At 36.6% G+C, this 18,431-nt stretch overlaps 1 protein-coding gene and 1 long non-coding RNA gene across 7 annotated transcripts in view; one reads left to right on the top strand and one right to left on the bottom strand.

Annotated features, from left to right (window-relative positions):
* LOC123000837 (uncharacterized) overlaps positions 1-2,201 on the bottom strand; it is a 218,612-nt gene extending 216,411 nt beyond the window's left edge. For all 5 annotated transcript variants that reach the window (XR_008957711.1, XR_008957710.1, XR_008957712.1 and 2 more), the window contains exon 1: positions 2,113-2,201. This is a non-coding gene — a long non-coding RNA (uncharacterized LOC123000837). The remainder of the gene's footprint in view (positions 1-2,112) is intronic.
* A 63-nt stretch (positions 2,202-2,264) lies between these two features.
* SNX16 (sorting nexin 16) overlaps positions 2,265-18,431 on the top strand; it is a 40,631-nt gene continuing 24,464 nt past the window's right edge. Inside the window, exons 1-5 of one of the 2 annotated variants that reach the window (XM_026495824.4) lie at positions 2,265-2,461; positions 4,182-4,429; positions 4,517-4,656; positions 12,088-12,174; positions 15,288-15,436. In XM_026495824.4, coding sequence (XP_026351609.1) covers positions 4,282-4,429; positions 4,517-4,656; positions 12,088-12,174; positions 15,288-15,436 — 524 coding nt within the window. In that variant the 5' untranslated portion in view covers positions 2,265-2,461; positions 4,182-4,281. Of the gene's footprint in view, positions 2,462-4,181; positions 4,657-12,087; positions 12,175-15,287; positions 15,437-18,431 lie in introns of both variants that reach the window. The other variant, XM_026495823.4, reaches the window with a different exon arrangement.

Here is an 18,431-nt window from a genome sequence, read left to right as displayed (position 1 = left end):
GGCTTAAATAAGTGATACTGATTAAGGAGTACACTTGTGATGAGCACCAGCTGTTACATGGAAGTGTTGAATCACTGTATAACTGAAACTAATATTACACTACATGTTAACTAACTGGAATTCAAATACAAAGTTAAATTTTTTTTAAAAAAAATTTTTAAAAACCACAATGCGATATCACCTCTCACTTGTCAGAATGGCTATTATCAAAAAGACAAGAAATAGGGGCACCTGGCTGGCTCAGTCAATACAGCGTGCAACTCTTGATCTTGGGCTTCTGAGTTCGAGCCCCACACTGGGTTTAGAGATTACTTTTAAAAATTAAATTAAATTAAACTATACTCATGCATCGTTAAAAAAAAAAAGATAAGAAATAACAAGTGTTGATGAGGATGTGGAGAAAAGGGAACTTGCATGCACTGCTGGTGGTAATGTAAACTGGTGCAGCCACTGTGGAAAACAGTATATAGGTTCCTAAAAAAATTAAAAATAGAATTACCATATAGTCCAAAAATTCCACTTCTGGGTATTTATTCAAAGAAAACAAAAACACTAATTCAAAAAGATATATGCACTCCCACATTCGCTGCACCATTATTTACAATAGCCAAGATTTGGAAACAACCTAAATGTCTATCAATAGATGAATGGATAAAGAAAATGTGCGTGATGTCACACAACAGAATACTACACAGCCATAAAGAGAGAATGAAATCCTGTCATTTGTGACAACATGGATGTACCCAGAAAGCATTATGGTAAGTGAAATAAGTCAGAGAAAGACAAATATCATATGATTTTACTTATATATGGAATCAAAACAACAAGCTCATAGATACAGAGAACAGATCGGTGGTTGCCAGAGGTGGAGGTGAGCAAAATGAGTAAAGGGGTCAAAAGGCACAAACTTCTAGTTATAAAATAAGTAAGTCATGAGGAGACAATGCACAGCATGGCAACTATAGTTAATAATACTGTATTGATTGAATATCTGAAAATTGCTAAGAAAGTAAATCTTAAAGTCCTCATCACACGAAAAAACTTCTGGAACTATGTATGGCAACAGATGTTAACTAGATTTATAGTGGTGATCATTTTCTCAATATATACAAATGTCAAATAATTATGTTGCCCACTTAAATTTAATATAATGTAATATATTAATTCAAAATATATTACTTCAAAAACTTCAAAAATTCTTTTATTAAAAAAAAAAGATGTTCAGTTCATTTTCTGTAAGTAAAATCTGGACATTTATCAATACCAAATAGTCTGCAAGATAAAGAATACATATAGTATCTATACGCTGTATGCTCCTTTCAATAATTTGTGAAGGAAGTTCTTTTTGGACAATTTCAACTTTTCTAGATCCTTCTTCCTAACTGTGGTATTTGTACACTTTTGTCTCTTGAAAGTTTACTTTGCCTTGGCCTCCTTGATATTGGACTATCATATTTTTCTCATTATTAGTATCTTTTGCTACCACCTGCAGCCCTGTCCACGAGCGAAGGAAATACTCAAAGGCTCATTTTTTCCTTTCTTTTTTCTCTATACACTTATTCACTTAAAGAACTCATGGCTATAACTGCCACTTCAGGGCCAAGACTAACAACTCTGAACTGAAAACTACCTCATCTAATGATACACAACCCTGTAAACTGGTCTAAATTTTGGTATTTGACTACCAAAAACAGCCTTCCCGATAACTTTATAGGTCTTCAAAAGTGCAAGTCTAACAAGCCTAATATTGTATCATTTGAGATAAAACTGCTCCCTGGACTGTAAAAAAACAAACAAAACCACTCAACAATTTCAATTATCTGCCAATGATAGGGCGAATAAGCTTAAGTGCAGTGTTCTATCTTCCCATTCTTAAAATCGATTGTCCACTAATTCTAGAAAACAATCTATATAATCTATTAGAACGAGCCCTAGCTAGTGATGACTACAAGTCCCATGATGCAAAGCAGAAGCCGGACCAAAGCGGGATATATTTCCTCCTCAGAACTGTAATATTCTGATCACCTGTGCGACAAACTGGGCGTCTTAACCTCCATTACTCAAAGTTAGTTTATAAAAATAAAGCTAGGGCAGAGAAGGTGGAATTCTTACCACAAAACTAGGTCAAACCCAGCTGCCAAAGAGCCCTGTCGGAACAACTCCAGTCCGCGCCTCCGGGGGTGGGGGGTGGTGAGTTGTGGAGGGGGAGGGAAAAGTGCCCTTGCGTGACGTCACTTCCTGGAGAGGCGGACCGACTTGGCCCCACCCTCCACCTCGCCAGGATCCTGGGCTGGGAGGCCAGGGTAGAGCCCGGCTGAGGCTGGGAGCAGCTGCTTCGGGGGCGGAAAGTCACGTGAGGCTTCTTGGTCCTGTGGGTGGAGACGAAAAGCTGCGGTTAAGGAGGGTCGGGTTTAACCATCACAGGGAAGTGCGCTCAAACGGAATCGCGGAGTGGGCTGAGGTAGGGACAAGGCAGCGGGAGCTGTCCTGGGCGCCCACGCGAATGACACCTGAGCCCCGGTGGCTGGCGGGAGGCGGGCGGACTCCACCGGAGGGTGGAGGGGGCCCACGGGAGCCTCCGGGCTATCCTCACGCCTTTGCAGACAGCCGTGCGTGTGGGAGGCGCTGGCCTCGCACCGGGCGGCGGAGGTGGCACGGTCTTGGGGCCCCTGGGAGCCCCGGGAGCAGTGGGTCTCCCCATCCACTGAGCCGAAGACGCGTGGCCTGCTCTGACACCGACCAGGCACTCCTGGGGTCAAGCTGCACCTGGGTTTCTCTTTTCTCTCGCCACCCACTTGTCTCTCCCACTCTGTTGCTCAAGCTCGGGCCGCCTCACCTGACCGAGGTTTCCCCTAAGATGTTAGTCCTTGGAACATCTCCATGCTAAGGCAAAAGTGAAGACGCTATTAATGATCCCAATACCTTTTCTTAAAGTTTGGGTAGCGCTCATTTCTTTGCACGTCAGTGATTGTATTGATATTGTCCTCTCTTCCCCGCCCTGGGGCCTCAGGTAGTTGGGTGACAAGGGGCAGGGCTGTCCCAACAGGCCTTGAAAAGGATAAGATTTCAGACTTTTATTTACTTCTTTTTGGAGGAGGCCATCAAGCAGAACCGAGGAGCAGTGAATCAGCAGTTCAAGTTTCTTGAATCTTTGATGATGAGGAAGGTTGCCCAAAGCCACGTGCTGGATTAAAAATCTTACTTCAGCATCTTTCCAAGTCTGGGCGGCTCTCTTCCTACCTTTCTTACCAGCAGAGTTGCCTAGATGTAGTTAAGATAGGCAGACCCCTTGTTATGTGTCATATCACAGGTCTGTAGTTATTACAATTTCTTAGTGTATTATTAACTTAGTGGCAAACCTTTTCTTCATTGTATAACTATGAGATTCTCAGACAAGATAAACCAATCCTTTAGACAACATACATTACTGGTTATGAGATATAAGGATTTGTTAAGTTTCCTCAGTTTCTGGCATAGCAAGATTACTGATCTGGGAACTATGAAGAACATTGTAACTTTCAATCATTTCATCTTGTTGGATGTAAGTTTGGGTCTTATTTGATTAATTTAATTTGACCACTTTTTTTTTTTCAAATACATTTGATCCTGGGTTTAATAAACTGTTACCTTAAGAGCAGTTGATATTTACCTTGTAGCATCTAAGCTTGTGGTTCACTGTTATTACTCTGGGTAATTCTTTAGAGTTCTGCTAATTAAATCAAAAGGAAATGTGAGTAATTCTTCTCCCTTTCTTTTCTTCCCTCCTTCCTCCTTGTACTGTATGTGGAACTGTCAGGACCATAAGTAGACAATAAAGCTTCAGAGAGGTCTTTACCACTCTTCCTGTTCCCAACTCATCTGTATAGGTGAAATCAGGTTAAAGTGAACATTACAGAAATCTATCACAAGAAAAGAAAGTGGCAATTAAAAAGGATGACATGTAATATAAAGGTCAAGAAAAAAGAGTGTGGAGTAATTCTGTGCTCTTTACCTTGCAAATGGGAATCCGTAGAGATAATACCTTGGGATTAAATGAAGAGGTTTGAGGTGTGTTTTCATTCCAAATGAAGTAATGGAGTGTCACAAAATCAAAAGAAATTGATATGAACGTTCTGAGTTTTTTTTTTAGATAATGCTTCACATTAAAGACTAACCTTTCAATGTGTTCTTCTCGTTTTTAGATAATAAATTCCTAAGAAGAATATAATGGATTTCATATTAGTTGTTCTCTAAGTGTTTGGACTCAGCATTGTGCAGGTTTGCTGCAAGGGCTAAAAGAAGATGGCAACTCCTTATGTCCCAGTTCCTATGCCCATAGGGAACTCTTCTTCCAGTTTTACAACCAACAGAAACCAAAGAAGTTCTTCTTTTGGGAGTATCTCAACAAGCTCAAACTCTTCCAAAGGCCAGTTAGAGGACTCAAATATGGGTAATTTTAAACAGACAAGTGTACCTGATCAAATGGATAGTACTTCATCTGTCTGTAGCAGTCCCCTCATTAGGACTAAATTTACAGGTGCAGATTCTTCCATTGAGTATTCTGCTAGACCAAGAGAAAGTGAAGAACAAAATCCTGAAACAGTATATTTGGAAGATAGACCTTCTACACCTACTATACTGGGTTATGAAGTGATGGAAGAAAGAGCTAAATTTACCGTGAGTATTGACTTCTGCTGTACATCAGTAGAAAGTGAAAAATTGACTAACCTGTGTTCTATGCCTGGGTTAAATTGTTACCTGTACTTATAATTTCTTGAACATAAAATTCAAGTGGTTTATATACCTCTAAATTCTGTCATACTGTAGTAAACTTCATTTTACTTGAATGAATTTTCACAAACCAGACACATCTGTGAAACTAGCACATGGATCAAGAAACAGAACATTACCAGCATCCAAAAAGCAACACCCCCACCATGCTCTCTCTCAGTCAATACCCACTCTCCTGATAGCGCACGTTAATTTTGTCTGTTTTTCTACTTTATGCAAATGGAATTACAGAATATGTACTCTTTTGGGTGTGGTCTCTTCAGCACTGTTTGTAAGATCCATCCTTAATCTTGCATGTAATTGTAGGTAGCTCATTTTTATTACTGATAATATTCCTTTATGTGAATATACTGTAATGTATTTATCCATCATACTGTTGAAGAGCATATGAATAATTTCTAGTTTGGGGCTCTTACAAATGCTACTGCTATGAACCTTTTAGTACTTATCGCTCATTAAACACATTAACACATTTCTGTTTCACATCTATCTGAGAGTAGAATTGATAGATCATATGCCTCGTTCTAAAAGATACTGATGAACAGTATGCCAGAGTAGTTGTACTAGTTTATACTCCTTTAAGCAGTGTACGAGAGTTCCAGTTACTCCACACCTTCCCAATATGCGGTATTTTTTTCATCTTTTTCACTATTATACTATTTTATTGCCATCCCAGTGGGTAGAGTAATAACACATTGTGGTCTTCATTTGCATTTTTAATGACTAATTAAATTGAAGACTTTTTTGGCCATTGGATATTCTCTTTTGGGAAGTGTCTGTTCAAGACCTTTATTCCTTTTTCTTTGGGAAAGTTTTTTCCACTTTGATTTATAGTTTTCTATGCATTTTGGACAAGTTCTTCGTTAGAGCCTACATTGTGACTATTATCTCTCTGTGGCTTGCCATTTCACTTTTTTAATGATGCATTAGATAAACAAAAATTCATAGTTTTAATATAGTCCAATTTATTAATTTTTTCTTTTATGGTTAGCACTTTTTAAAATCTGCCTACTCCCAGCTTACAAAGATGTTCTGTGTTTTCTTCTAAAAGCTTTATTGTTGGACCTTTTGCATTTAGATTCGTCAACTGTCTGGAATTGATTTTGTCCATGGTGTGAAACAAGGGTCAAGATACTTTTTTCCCTCCATATAGGATCAAGTAATCAGGTTTTTATTGAAAAAACCACTCTCTATACATTTGCACTGTTGCCTACGTCATAAATCAGGCAACCATTTAAATATATGGGTTTGTTTCTATGTTCCATTTTTCCCTCGTTTACCAATTCCATATTGTCTTTAATTACTAATGCGTTATGAGAGGCCTTGATACCTGCTAGTTTAAATAGTCTAGCTTTGTTGTTCTTCAGGATTGTCTTGGCTATCCTTGACTCTTTGTTCTGGGATTGTATTGAATCTATAGACTAATCTAAAGAGATCTGACATCTTTAAAATACTGAGTCTCTGAATCTAAACCTAATCCATTTACTGAAGTCTTTAACTTCGTTTTGTAGTTTTCAGAGCAGAGGTCTTAGGTTTTTTAGTTAGAGGTTTTTTTGTTTTTTTTTTTAAGTAATATCTATACCCAGTGTGGGGCTTGAACTCATGACCCCAAGATCAAGAGTCGCATGACTGAGCCAACCAGATGCCCCCTCATTAGATTTATTTCCAAGTATGTATGTTGTTTGATATTCTTGATATCTTGTTCTGTTTTCTGTTTATTCATTGCTGGTTTATATATTTTGGTCTTGTGTATCAATGTGTGTATATTATGTATCCAGAGACCTTGCTATGTACACTTGTAATTGAACTAGTTTATTCTTCCTCTTGGATTTTCTTGATGTAAAGTTTTTATGTTTACTTCAATATTTCATGCTGTAAACCTACGACAGTATAGAACAACCTCTGAGGAAAAAAAATTGTTGAGATAATTTTTGTTGTTAGGGAAATGTTAATTATAAGTATAGTTGATACACAATGTTACATTTGTTTCAGGTGTACAACGTAGTGATTCAACTTCTCTTTACACTTTGCTGTGCTCACCGTAAGTGTAGCTATCCTTTGTCACCACATAACGTTATTGTGGTATCGTTGACTGTTTTACCTGTGCTGTACCTTTTTTTCTATGACTTATTCATCCATAACTGAAGGCCTGTATCTCCCACTCACCTTCACCCATTTTGCACTTTTCCCTACCCCCCTTCCTCTGACAGCCACCAGTTTGTTCTCTGTTTTTAAAAATCTGATTCTTTTTGTTATTCATTTGGGGTTTTTTTAGATTCCACATATGAGTAAAATCATATGGTATTTGTCTTTCTCAGTCTGACTTATTTCACTTAGCATAATACTCTCTAGGTTCATCCATGTTATTGCAAACGGTAAGATCTCATCCTTTCTTGTGGCTGCATGATACTCCAGTGTGTGTGTGTGTGTGTGTGTGTGTGTGTGTGTGTGTGTGCACCATGTCTTCTTTATCCATTCATCTTTCAGTGGACACTTAGGTTGCTTCCCTATCTTGTCTATTGTAAGTAATGCTGCAGGAAACCTAGGGGTGCAAATATCTTTTTAAATTAGTGTTTTCATTTTCTTTGGGTAAGTATCTGGTAGTGGAATGACTGGATCATATGGTAATTCTTTTTTTTATTTTTTGAGGAAACTTCATACTGTTTTCCTCAGTGAATGCATCAATTTACATTCCCACCAACAGTGTATAGGGGTTCCTTTTTCTCCACATCTTTGGTAACACTTGTTATTTCTTATCCTTTTTACTTTAGCCACTCTGACAGATATAAGGTGATATCTCATTCTGGTTTTGATTTGCATCTCCCTGATGGTTAGTGATGTTGAGCATCTTTTCTTGTGTCTATTTGCCATCTGTATGTCTTCTTTGGAAAAATGTCTATTCAGGTCCTCTGCCCATTTTTAATTGGATTACTTGTGGGTTTTCTTGGTGTGGAGTTGTATAAGCTCTTTATGTATTTTGAATATTAACTCCTTATCAGATATGTCATTTGCAAATATCTTCTCCCATTCAGTAGGTTGTTTTTTAGGTTTTTTTTTTTATGGTTTCCTTTGCTTTGCAAAAGCTTTTTATTTTTATATAGTCCCAATAGTTTATTTTAGTTTTTATTTCCCTTGCCTCATGAGACATATTTAGAAAAATGTTGCTAAGGCTGATGTCAGAAAAATAACTGCCTGGGTTTCAAGTCTCGTATTGGGTCTTTAATCCATTTTGAGTTTATTTTTGTGTAAGGTGTTAGGAAGTGATACAGCTTCATTCTTTTACATGTTGCTGTCCAGTTTTCCCAGAACCATTTATTGAAGAGAGTATCTTTTTCCCATTGTATATTCTTGCCTCCTTTGTCATAGATTAATTGACTGTATAAGCATGGGTTTATTTCTGGGCTCTCTATTCTGTTCGATTGATTTATGTGTCTGTTTTTGTGCCAGTACCATTTGTTTTGATTAGCAAAGCTGTGTAGTATATCTTGAAATCTGGGATTGTGATACCTCCAGCTTTGTTCTTTCTCAAGAGTGCTTTGGCCATGCAGGGTCTTCTGTGGTTCCAGACAAATTTTAGGATTTATTTGGTCTAGTTCCATGGAAAATGCTAATGGTATTTTGATAGGGATTGCACCGAATCTGTAGATTGCTTTAGGTAGTACGGACATTTTAACACCATTAATTCTTCCAGTCCATGAGCGTGGAATATCTTTCCATTTATTTGTGTTGTCTAATTTCTTTCATCAGTGTTTTATAGTTTTCAGAGTACAAGTCTTTCACTTCCTTGTTAAGTTTATTTCCAGGTATTTTATTCTGTTTGGCACAATTGTAAATAGAATTGTTTCTTAATTTCTCTCCCTGCTACTTTGTTATTAGTCTATAGAAACACAACAACAACAAAAAAAAAACCAATAAATTTCTTTGTATTAATTTTGTATCCTGCAACTTTTTGCTTCTAGCAGTTTTTTGGTGGAATTTTTAAGGTTTTCTGCATACCATATCGTGTCATCTGCAAATAGTGACAGTTTAACTTCTTCCTTACCTTCCTTTCTTTTTCTTGTCTGATTGCTGTGACTAGGACTTCTAGTACTTTGTTGAATAAAGTGACAAGAGTGGACATTCTTGTCCTGTCCTGATCTTAGAGGAAAAGCTCTCAGTTTTTCACCATTGAGTATGATTGTTCGCTGTGAGTTTTTCAGATATGCCCTTTATTATGTTGAGGTATGTTTTTTTCTAAACCTGTTTTGTTGAGAATTTTTATCATGATTAGATGTTGAATTTTGTCAGATGCTTTTTCTGCAGCTATCGAAGTGATCATATGATTTTTATCCTTCATGTTGTTGATGTGGTTTATCATGTTGCTTGGTTTGCAACTGTTGAACCATTCTTGCATCCCCAGAATAAATCTCACTCCATTATGGTGAATGATCCTTGTAATGTGTTGTTGAACACAATTTGCTAATATTTTGTTGAGGATTTTTGCATCTTTGTACGTCAGTGTTGAGATTTTTTATGAAGAGAGACAATCTTTAGAGTTAAGTTATCGTAAGAATGATGATGTGATGGGAAATTTGCATGGACCTGACTTATTTTGGAAATTATGATAAACTATTTTCTTACATTGACCTACCTTATGCTGAATGAGCATTCTTTGAAATGATGTGTGTGAAAATATAAGTTTATAGGCAAATTTAAGACAGCAGTACATAAAGTCTTTAAAAACACTATAGAGGAAGAAGTAAATAATGGGTATGAAATTATTTCTATTCCTTTATTCATTTAATTCATGTTGGGGGTACCTATTATGTGTCATGCACTCTTTCAGGTAATAGAGATACAGCAACTCGAATGAATGAATGAGTGATAGATAAGTAAGCATTTTAAAATGCTGATATGTTATATGGTTGTAAGTGTATAAAGAGAAATAAAAGAATGAAGGGAGATAGTTTCCCCACAACCGAAGTTGCAATTTAAATAACATTGTCCGTCATGGCCTCACAGAAAAGGTGTTAGCACTAAGAGGCAATGAGCCATGAGAATATCTGGGGAAAGAACTTTCCTGACAGGTGAGACAACTACAGGGGCCCTTGTGGCTGACAGCAGAAGCAGCCATGGGGAGAGATGTAGGAACTGAAATAACAGGTAAAGACAAGGGAGTGTGACACACAGATCAAGTAGAGCACGTAGGCCATTGTAAGGCCATTAGATTTTACTCTGCACAAGATAGGAATCTTTGAAAAGGTTTAAAACAAGTGTCAGATGATCTGACTTAATGTTTAAAGGCTCATCTGGCTGCTGAGTTAAAACTAGATTTTGTGGAGGAGAGAATGGAAACAGGAGGTATTAAGTTCTTGCAGTAATCCATGGAAGACGTGATGGTGGTGTGGACAGGGTGGTGGAGGAAATCCTAAGAAGTGATCAGATTCTGGGTAGATTTTGAAGGTAAAACTTTGAGATGTGAGAGAAATCAAAGATGATCCTGAAGTTTTTGGGTAAACAGTAGGGTTGCTGTTTAATTAGATGGCAGTTTTTGAGGGCAAGATCAGGATTTGGTTTTGAACATGCTAGGCTTGAGATGTCTAGTAGACATCAAAATGGAGATGTCAGGTGTGTGTGTATATGTGCATGTGTGTGTGTATATGTGCATGTGTGTCCACAAGCATACGTATTATGTATATAAATATAAGTTGAGTGTAGGGGAGAGGTCTGAGCTGGCTATACAAGCTTGGGGGGGGGTCTTAGGTTTGTAAGATTATTTTTCCTAGGTATATTTCTTTGAATTGAGCTCTTAACTGAGGGAAGTCTTAGGAATGACTAGTGAGTTCTTGTCATTAGCGTGTCAAGTCTTTGAAAAGTGTTTAAGAACAAAAGTGACTAGAAGGGGCGATAAGTCAGATTGGGAAGGAGCCAGGAGGTGGGCTTCTTCAATTGGTAATGTTTTGTTTCTTGCGCGTGGTACTAGTTACATGAGTGCGTGTGTGTTTTGTGAAAATTCATCAAGTTTTATACTTGTGGTTTTTGTGCTTTTCTGTATTTATTCTGTAATTATGTGCTTCCCTGTAATTTACTTAAAAATCCTAAAATAAGAACTATATAAAAAGCACAAAGTAGTGTATACTGTTTCCAGAAAGAGTAGAAACCTTAACTGCTGTTAGAACATAGAAGAGGGAGCCCTCAGTTTGTTTCCCAAACAAACTGAGGGCTTGGGGGGGGGGGGCAGAGAATGGGATAGGCTGCTGATGGGTATTAAGGGGGGCACGTATTGCATGGTGCACTGGATGTTATACGCAAGTAATGAATCATGGAACTTTACATCAAAAACTAGGGATGTACTGTATGGTGACTAACATAATATAATGAAAAATATTATTATTAAAAAATTAATTAGTTAATTAATTTTAAAAAAAGAACATAGAAGAGGGAATGATCAATAGTGTCCATAAACTTTTCATTGAAAGCACTACTTACACAAGTAGAAACATAGGAGAGCATTCTAGAGAAGATAAAACACAAAAATCTGTACTTTGTCTTTCCTAGAGAAATAGGAGTGCTAAGGGGCGACTGTGGAGAAAAACTTGAAAGGAGAGTTAATTTTTTAAAACAGGAAAATAAAATCAATATGGATTATGTGTTAGATAAACCTTATTATCATATGAAGTTGACTTTTATTATGCATCAGTTATTCATACTCAAAAGTTTTGAAGTCAGGTTATCCCTTTGGTTTTGATTAGTAACTCCTAAAAAGAATGTTTCATTACTATCCCCTTTACAATTATCTTAGATAAGGCCTTTCTGCAGACTTTAAAGGGTATCCAAATAATCTTCCTCATCTTTATATGTTACAAAGATGAATTATTTACTTTTACTCGAAAGGTAAAGGATTCATCCTTAACCCTTGGTGATTCTCCCCCTTAAAAGCTGAAAGAGAGGTCTGTAAGGGAGAAAAATCAAATAAGGATGATCTAGTCCCTAAGTAATGAGTCTTCTCTACAGCATCCAGTAAGCCTAGGTGAACCACAAATGGGAGTCATATTTGTAATTTAAAATTCCCTAGTAGCCATGTTTAAAAAAGTGAAAAGCAGATGAAATTATATTTAGTAATATATTTTATTTAATCCAAATGATTTTAATGAAGTATTTTTACATCTTTTTTTTTTCATTTGCAGTCTTTGAAATCTGGTGTGTATTTACACTCACAGCACATGTCAGTTAGGACTTGAAAATTGAAATTTTAAATGTCTTTATATACATTTTTTTTCACCTCTCTCTCTCCTTCCCTCCCTCCCTCTCTCTCTCTCTCTCTCTCTCTGTTCTTAGGTATATAAAATACTAGTAAAGAAAACCCCAGAAGAAAGTTGGGTAGTTTTCAGAAGATACACTGACTTCTCTAGACTTAATGATAAAGTAAGTACTTTAATAAATCTGAAACGGACTTTCCAATTTCAAATTATTATCTTTTCTTGACAGTTCTACTGTTAAATATTTGTGGGTTTTCCTCCTTGTTAGAGTGAAGTCAAATTTTGCTAGTTCCTAAGAAAATTAACTATTTCATTTCATTTTAATAGCCTGAAGACCCATCTCTACACATAACTTCCTTTTTTTGGAAACAAAAAATTATTTTTAGTATAAAAATGTGAAAATCTTAAAACTGCTAGCAGAATTATAAATGATTATATAATCTTGTGAATTTGAAAAAGATGTATATAAGATCCCCTAAATCATATGACTATAAGAGAATGAACAACAAATATTTCTAACATGTTGTATTAGTTTTCTACTGCTGTTTAACAAATTACCACAAACTTGGTAACCTAAAACATAGCTGTTTACTATCTAGTGATTCAAAATCAAGCTGTTGGCTAGACTGGGCTCTTCTCCGGAGGCTCTGAGAAAGTATCAGCTTTTGGGCTCATTCAGGTTGTTGGCAGAGTTCAGTTTCTTGTAGTTGTAAAACCAAGGTCCCCATTTCCTTGCCTGTTGTCAGCCGGAGGTGGTTCTTAGTTCATAGAGTGCTGTCCAGTGTTTGCACATGGCCTCTACACCTTCAAAGTCAGCAATAGCTGGTCAAATCCTTTTTGTGCTTTGAATCTCTCTGATTTTCTCTACTGCCACCAGCCAAGGAGAAAGATAGACTTTTAAAGAGCTCTTGATAAGATTAGGCTCACCCAGATAATCTCCCTATCTTAAGGCCAATTGAAAGTAACCCTAACTGCATCTGCATAATCTCTTTTACTGTATGACATAAACAAAATCGCAGAAGCAACACCAGGGACAAAGATCATGGGGCCATCTGGAATTCTGCCTACTGCACATATGAAACAAAGAATAATAATAAAAATTCTCAATATATTAAAAACTCTTAAAAATAAATTACAGAGTAAACCCAAAAGTAGAAAATACTACAAATGATGTGAACAGGGCAAACCACAGAAGAAATGTAAATGACCAATAATTTTGGAAAACACTCAATATCACAAGTACTCAAAAGAAAATTAAAGTATTTTTCACCCATCAAGTTAACAGGCATTTAAGTGGTATTATCCGTTGTTGGAAATAGGAATCTTCCTAGGGGACACAACTTCCTAAAGTTGTGCATAGTTTTAACACAATAATCACATTTCTGGGATTTATCCAATATAAGAAATCATAGATATGGACAATATTTAGCTCTAAGGATACTTTTCATTGTGTTTTATTCATTGTTATTTTCTTTGTGTTTTAATTTGTTTTTAATAGTTAAAAGTTAGAGCCAACCTAAATTTAGGGAATTGATAGGGAATTGATAGAGTAAATTGCAGTAAGAATATAATAGAGAAGGAGCTGAGATGTCCACAGAGCTAGAGGAAAATCAATTGAGACAGGTGGGGGTGGTGATATTTTAGAAACCAGGAGCATTTCTTCAAAAGAAACAAGTGCCTTATGATGTTTCTAAGAAGCTAAGTGACCTTGGATTCTGTCCTTGGATCAGAAATCACTCCCTAATTTTGACAGGTGTTACTAGAGGAAACTTTACTGGTCCTGTTTTCTCCCATCTGCCACCTTCACCCTCAAAACTTCTAAAGTTAGTATATTCTTATCATTTTTGGTGGTAGGAAACCCCATTTATGTGATTTTGCAGTTGCCTGGCTGCCAAAAAGTTTCTGCCATTCTGGAAACGTCAATTTGAATGAAAGGTAAAATATAAAATACTAAACTGTTTTATCCTTTATTTAGGTATTATCAAGATGACTTTTTGTAGTATTCCAAAATACTTAAAGCATTATTTGTAATATATTTCCATCATTAAATATGAATTTTATTTACTGTTCCTGAGTTCTTATTAGTACACTGATGAATTAAAAACCTATAATTCTGTACTTCTGTTGATTTTTTTTTTTAATTTATTTATTCGACAGAGGTAGAGACAGCCAGCGAGAGAGGGAACACAAGCAGGGGGAGTGGGAGAGGAAGAAGCAGGCTCATAGCAGAAGAGCCTGATGTGGGGCTCGATCCCATAACACCGGGATCATGCCCTGAGCCGAAGGCAGACGCTTAACCGCTGTGCCACCCAGGCGCCCCTGTACTTCTGTTGATTTTTTTAATAAATAAGATCAAAGTAATTCATGAAGTTACCAGATACTTAAGTGGAATTCTTAACTTGCTTATGAAATTGTTATAATTTTTGTTCATGAAGACTAATTTCTAACAGTTTCAATTTAGAGCTATTTAATCCTTTATGACTTGCTGTTTTTCTTTTCAGGACTCAAATATTATTTAATGTTTACTTTTCTTTACCTCTCTAGATTCATCTTTATATTGCTATAATATTTATCTTTGGCAAGTTGAGATTTCGATAACTCTTAAGCTTTTAAAAACAGATGTTAGTAGGAATTTAATTTACATTAGTAAATATCTCCTACATATTCCAAGTTGGAGCACTTAAAATTTAATAATTACCTATGTCAGTGTTTTAGGTACCAGAAAGAGCTCTACCCATCACCTGCTTTTACTTGCAAGAATCAAAAAATGTATGTAAAAGTCAGACCAGAGTCTGGGAGAAAATATTTGTCATACTTTTATCTGACAGAGAACTTGTATCCAGAATATATAAAGAACTCTTGCAACTTAATAATAAAAAGATAAATAACCCATTTTTTTTAAAGGTGGGGAAGGGTTAGAACTAAGAGTTGAATAGATAATTCACCAAAGATAGGCAGATCCAAAAAAGCCCATAAGAGAATAGTTAACATCATTTGTCAAGAGAAATGCATATTAAAGCCACAGTGAAACTACTACATACCCACCAGAATGGCTGACATTAAAAGGATGGACAATGTCAAGTGTTGGCGAGGATATGGAGCAACTGTAATGCCTGTGTATACACAACTGGTAGAAATCAACGAGGTATAAAAAGCTTAGCTGAATTTAATTATTTTAAGCTTATTTCATGAACAAGTTCATGTAGTTAACAGGATAGATTTTATAGAATTGATATGATTGAGTTGAACATTGTATATTCTTTTTTCTTTTTTTTACAGTTAAAAGAGATGTTTCCAGGCTTTCGATTAGCGCTTCCACCAAAACGCTGGTTCAAAGATAATTACAATGCTGACTTTTTAGAAGATAGACAACTAGGATTACAAGCATTTCTTCAAAATTTAGTGGCTCACAAGGACATTGCTAACTGGTATGTAACAAACTGAAACAACTTGTTTAAAGACAAGTATAGGACCATAGTCATTCAAGCATAAAAATATAGGGTAGAAGTATAATTACTTATCCTCTCTAATAAGGTACTACTTGGAATTTTCTTGCTTTTTATCGATGAGAATTTTATTTGGCATTTGATTTGTGTTAACCCTTTTAAAAAGTCAGCAAAGTTAAAAATTTTTCAATGTAAAAAAAAATTTTAGGGGCATCTGGGTGACTCAGTTAGTTAAGCATCTGCATTCAGCTCAGGTCATGTTCTCCCAGTCCTGGAATCTAGCCCCATGTTGGCTCCCTGCTCAGTGGAGAGTCTGCTTGTCCCTCTCCCTCGGCCCTTCCCCGCCCCCCACTTGTGCTCTTTTTCTCTCTCAAAAAAATAAATTAAGTCTTTTAAAAAATTCTTAAGTTAAAAATTTAGTGTACCATATACTCAAACCACCCAACTGTTAACTTGATTTTAGTATTTAGTATTTTAGCAATCATTTAAACAAAGTGGCCCACATATTAGATTTTTGATTAATATAACATTATATAATTTTGAAGGTAATATTCTTACATTTCTCCAAAGTAATGCAAAAATATGAAGATTGTGAAGTTGGGTTAATGTATATAGAGGATTAAGTGTGAAAATAAAGAGAGCATTTATAAGGCAGCAATAGCATACTGTTTATAACTGTCTTTAACAATTTTTCACATAAGGATGGAAAACAGTTAAGGCAACCATCCTGTGTCACTTTTTCTCCCCTTTTTTCTCAGTCTTGTTTTTTAACATATATCACCTTATGTTATACATAACACACATGCTATACATAAACATCTTGTTTCCTAATGTATGCTGCCCAAGCTTTATGGCTACTGCTTGAGATCTCTGCCAGTCCCCCTCATTTTCCTCTATGAAAGGAACTACAAGCTGGACCCCTTCTCTCAACTCCAGATTCATATATGCATTTGCCTCCTTGACATTGCCTTCAGATACCTCAAAGTGACATCAAACCCAGGTAAAAGCTTACTCTCCAGACTTTTCCCAATGTTCAGCAGCATCATTTACTCAGAACCTGGGAGTCATCCTTGACACAACCATCTCTACCCTTATCCCTTCCTTTATATTTTAAATTCCACTCAAATCTGTCTACTTTTCTCCATTCCTGCCATCACCACCCTACTCTAAGCAGTTATCTCTTACCTGAATCACTGCAGAAGGTTTCCCTCTGGTCTTCCTCATCTACTCTTATTTCTGTAGCCCATTGGAGCCACAGTGGTCTTTTTTAATGCAGTTGAAGTCCCTGCCTACCTGCCTGTCTTTCCAATTTCACACTTTGTTATTCCTCCCTTACCTTGTTCTCTGTACTTCAGCTGTATTGGTCTTTTAATTCTCCAAAATCACCTTGCTCCTTTGTCCCTTAGGGCCTTCAAATATGTTGCTCCCTGGAAAGACAGTGTTTCACACTACCACCCCACCCAGCCCTGGCCTAGATAATACCTATATATCCTTCAGATTTCAGTTAAAGACTTCAGTTCCTAAAGCTTTTCTGACCAACCCCTCACTTACCACCACCACCACCAAAGATCAGTTCTTTCTCATGGAATCTGTACCAGTCCTTCTCAACTAGTTCTGAGAGACAAATCCGAGTGCCTTAAGTGAGACACCTACTGTATGTATGAATTAACTTCCAGAATGGTACTGGGTATGTGCCAGTCTTAAGGGAATTGAGAAAATAGTCCTTCAAATCATTGTCCTTAGCATCTAATTCTCTCATGGAATCCCAGCGGAGAGAGGCTGGTTGGTACTTTAACTCAGCATTTCAGTTTGTAACTACTTCTCTGATTATTTGATTGTGTTTCTCCTACCCGGTTATAAGGTACATTTGTAATTATAGGTCATGTGGCTGTTTTGCTCACCATTCAGTGTGCAACACTTAACACAGTGCTAACACGATGTCTGTGCTCAATAAGTACCTGTTAAACAAATGGCTGGATATTTGCTATTGATTATTTATAAGAAACAAGTGTGAAGCAAATGTGACAAAACTTAGTGATTGTGTGTTCTAGGTGGGGGAACATGGGGGCTCCCCACTTTTCAAAATTTTTACATCTCGAAAAAAGAAGACTAGTGTTAATTCAGACACACAAAGCAGAAATAAAAACCAACAAACTCTAAAATCATAGCAAGAGCCTTTTGAAGAAAATATATCTTAGACCATACCAAAAGAAGACTTTTATAGCTGAAAAGTCAACATACATATCTCATCTCCTTTTTCTTTTATTCAGTAAACCTTTATGTTTTAGCATTAAAAATATTGTGGTGACGGGGCGCCTGGGTGGCACAGCGGTTAAGCGTCTGCCTTCGGCTCAGGGCGTGATCCTGGCATTGTGGGATCGAGCCCCACATCAGGCTCTTCCACTATGAGCCTGCTTCTTCCTCTCCCACTCCCCCTGCTTGTGTTCCCTCTCTCGCTGGCTGTCTCTATCTCTGTCGAATAAATAAATAAAATCTTTAAAAATATATATATATTGTGGTGACTTAAAATCAAATTATTCTATAAATGACTATATTCTTTTTATATAGTGGAATATTAAATAATATAAAACCACATTAATGAACTGGTTTTATGATATCTTGATTTTTTAAATAGTAAAGGTGTATCTTAGTTTTATCTCATTTTTTAAAAAATTATGGATAGTAGATCTCTGTCTCTAAGGTAGGCATACTAGGGTCATTTGAGATCCTGTTGTTACTAAAACTGTACACTTTTTTTTTAAAGATTTATTTGTTTATTTGAGGTGGGGAGGGGCAGAGGGAGAGAATCTTCAAACAGACGCCCTGCTGAGTGTGGAGCAGAACATGGAGCTTGACTTCACCACCCATGATATCATGACCTGAGCAGAACCAGGAATGGGATGCTCAACTGACTGAGTAATCCCTAAGACTGCATACTTTAGAACAGTGGTAGTGGTCTTGCTCAACTCGTAACTAT

Source organism: Ursus arctos, unplaced genomic scaffold (genome assembly GCF_023065955.2).
Source record: "Ursus arctos isolate Adak ecotype North America unplaced genomic scaffold, UrsArc2.0 scaffold_6, whole genome shotgun sequence".
Classification (NCBI taxonomy): domain Eukaryota; kingdom Metazoa; phylum Chordata; class Mammalia; order Carnivora; family Ursidae; genus Ursus; species Ursus arctos.
The sequence above is the reverse complement of the archived record's forward strand: the minus strand, read 5'-3'. Positions and strand labels throughout refer to the sequence as shown.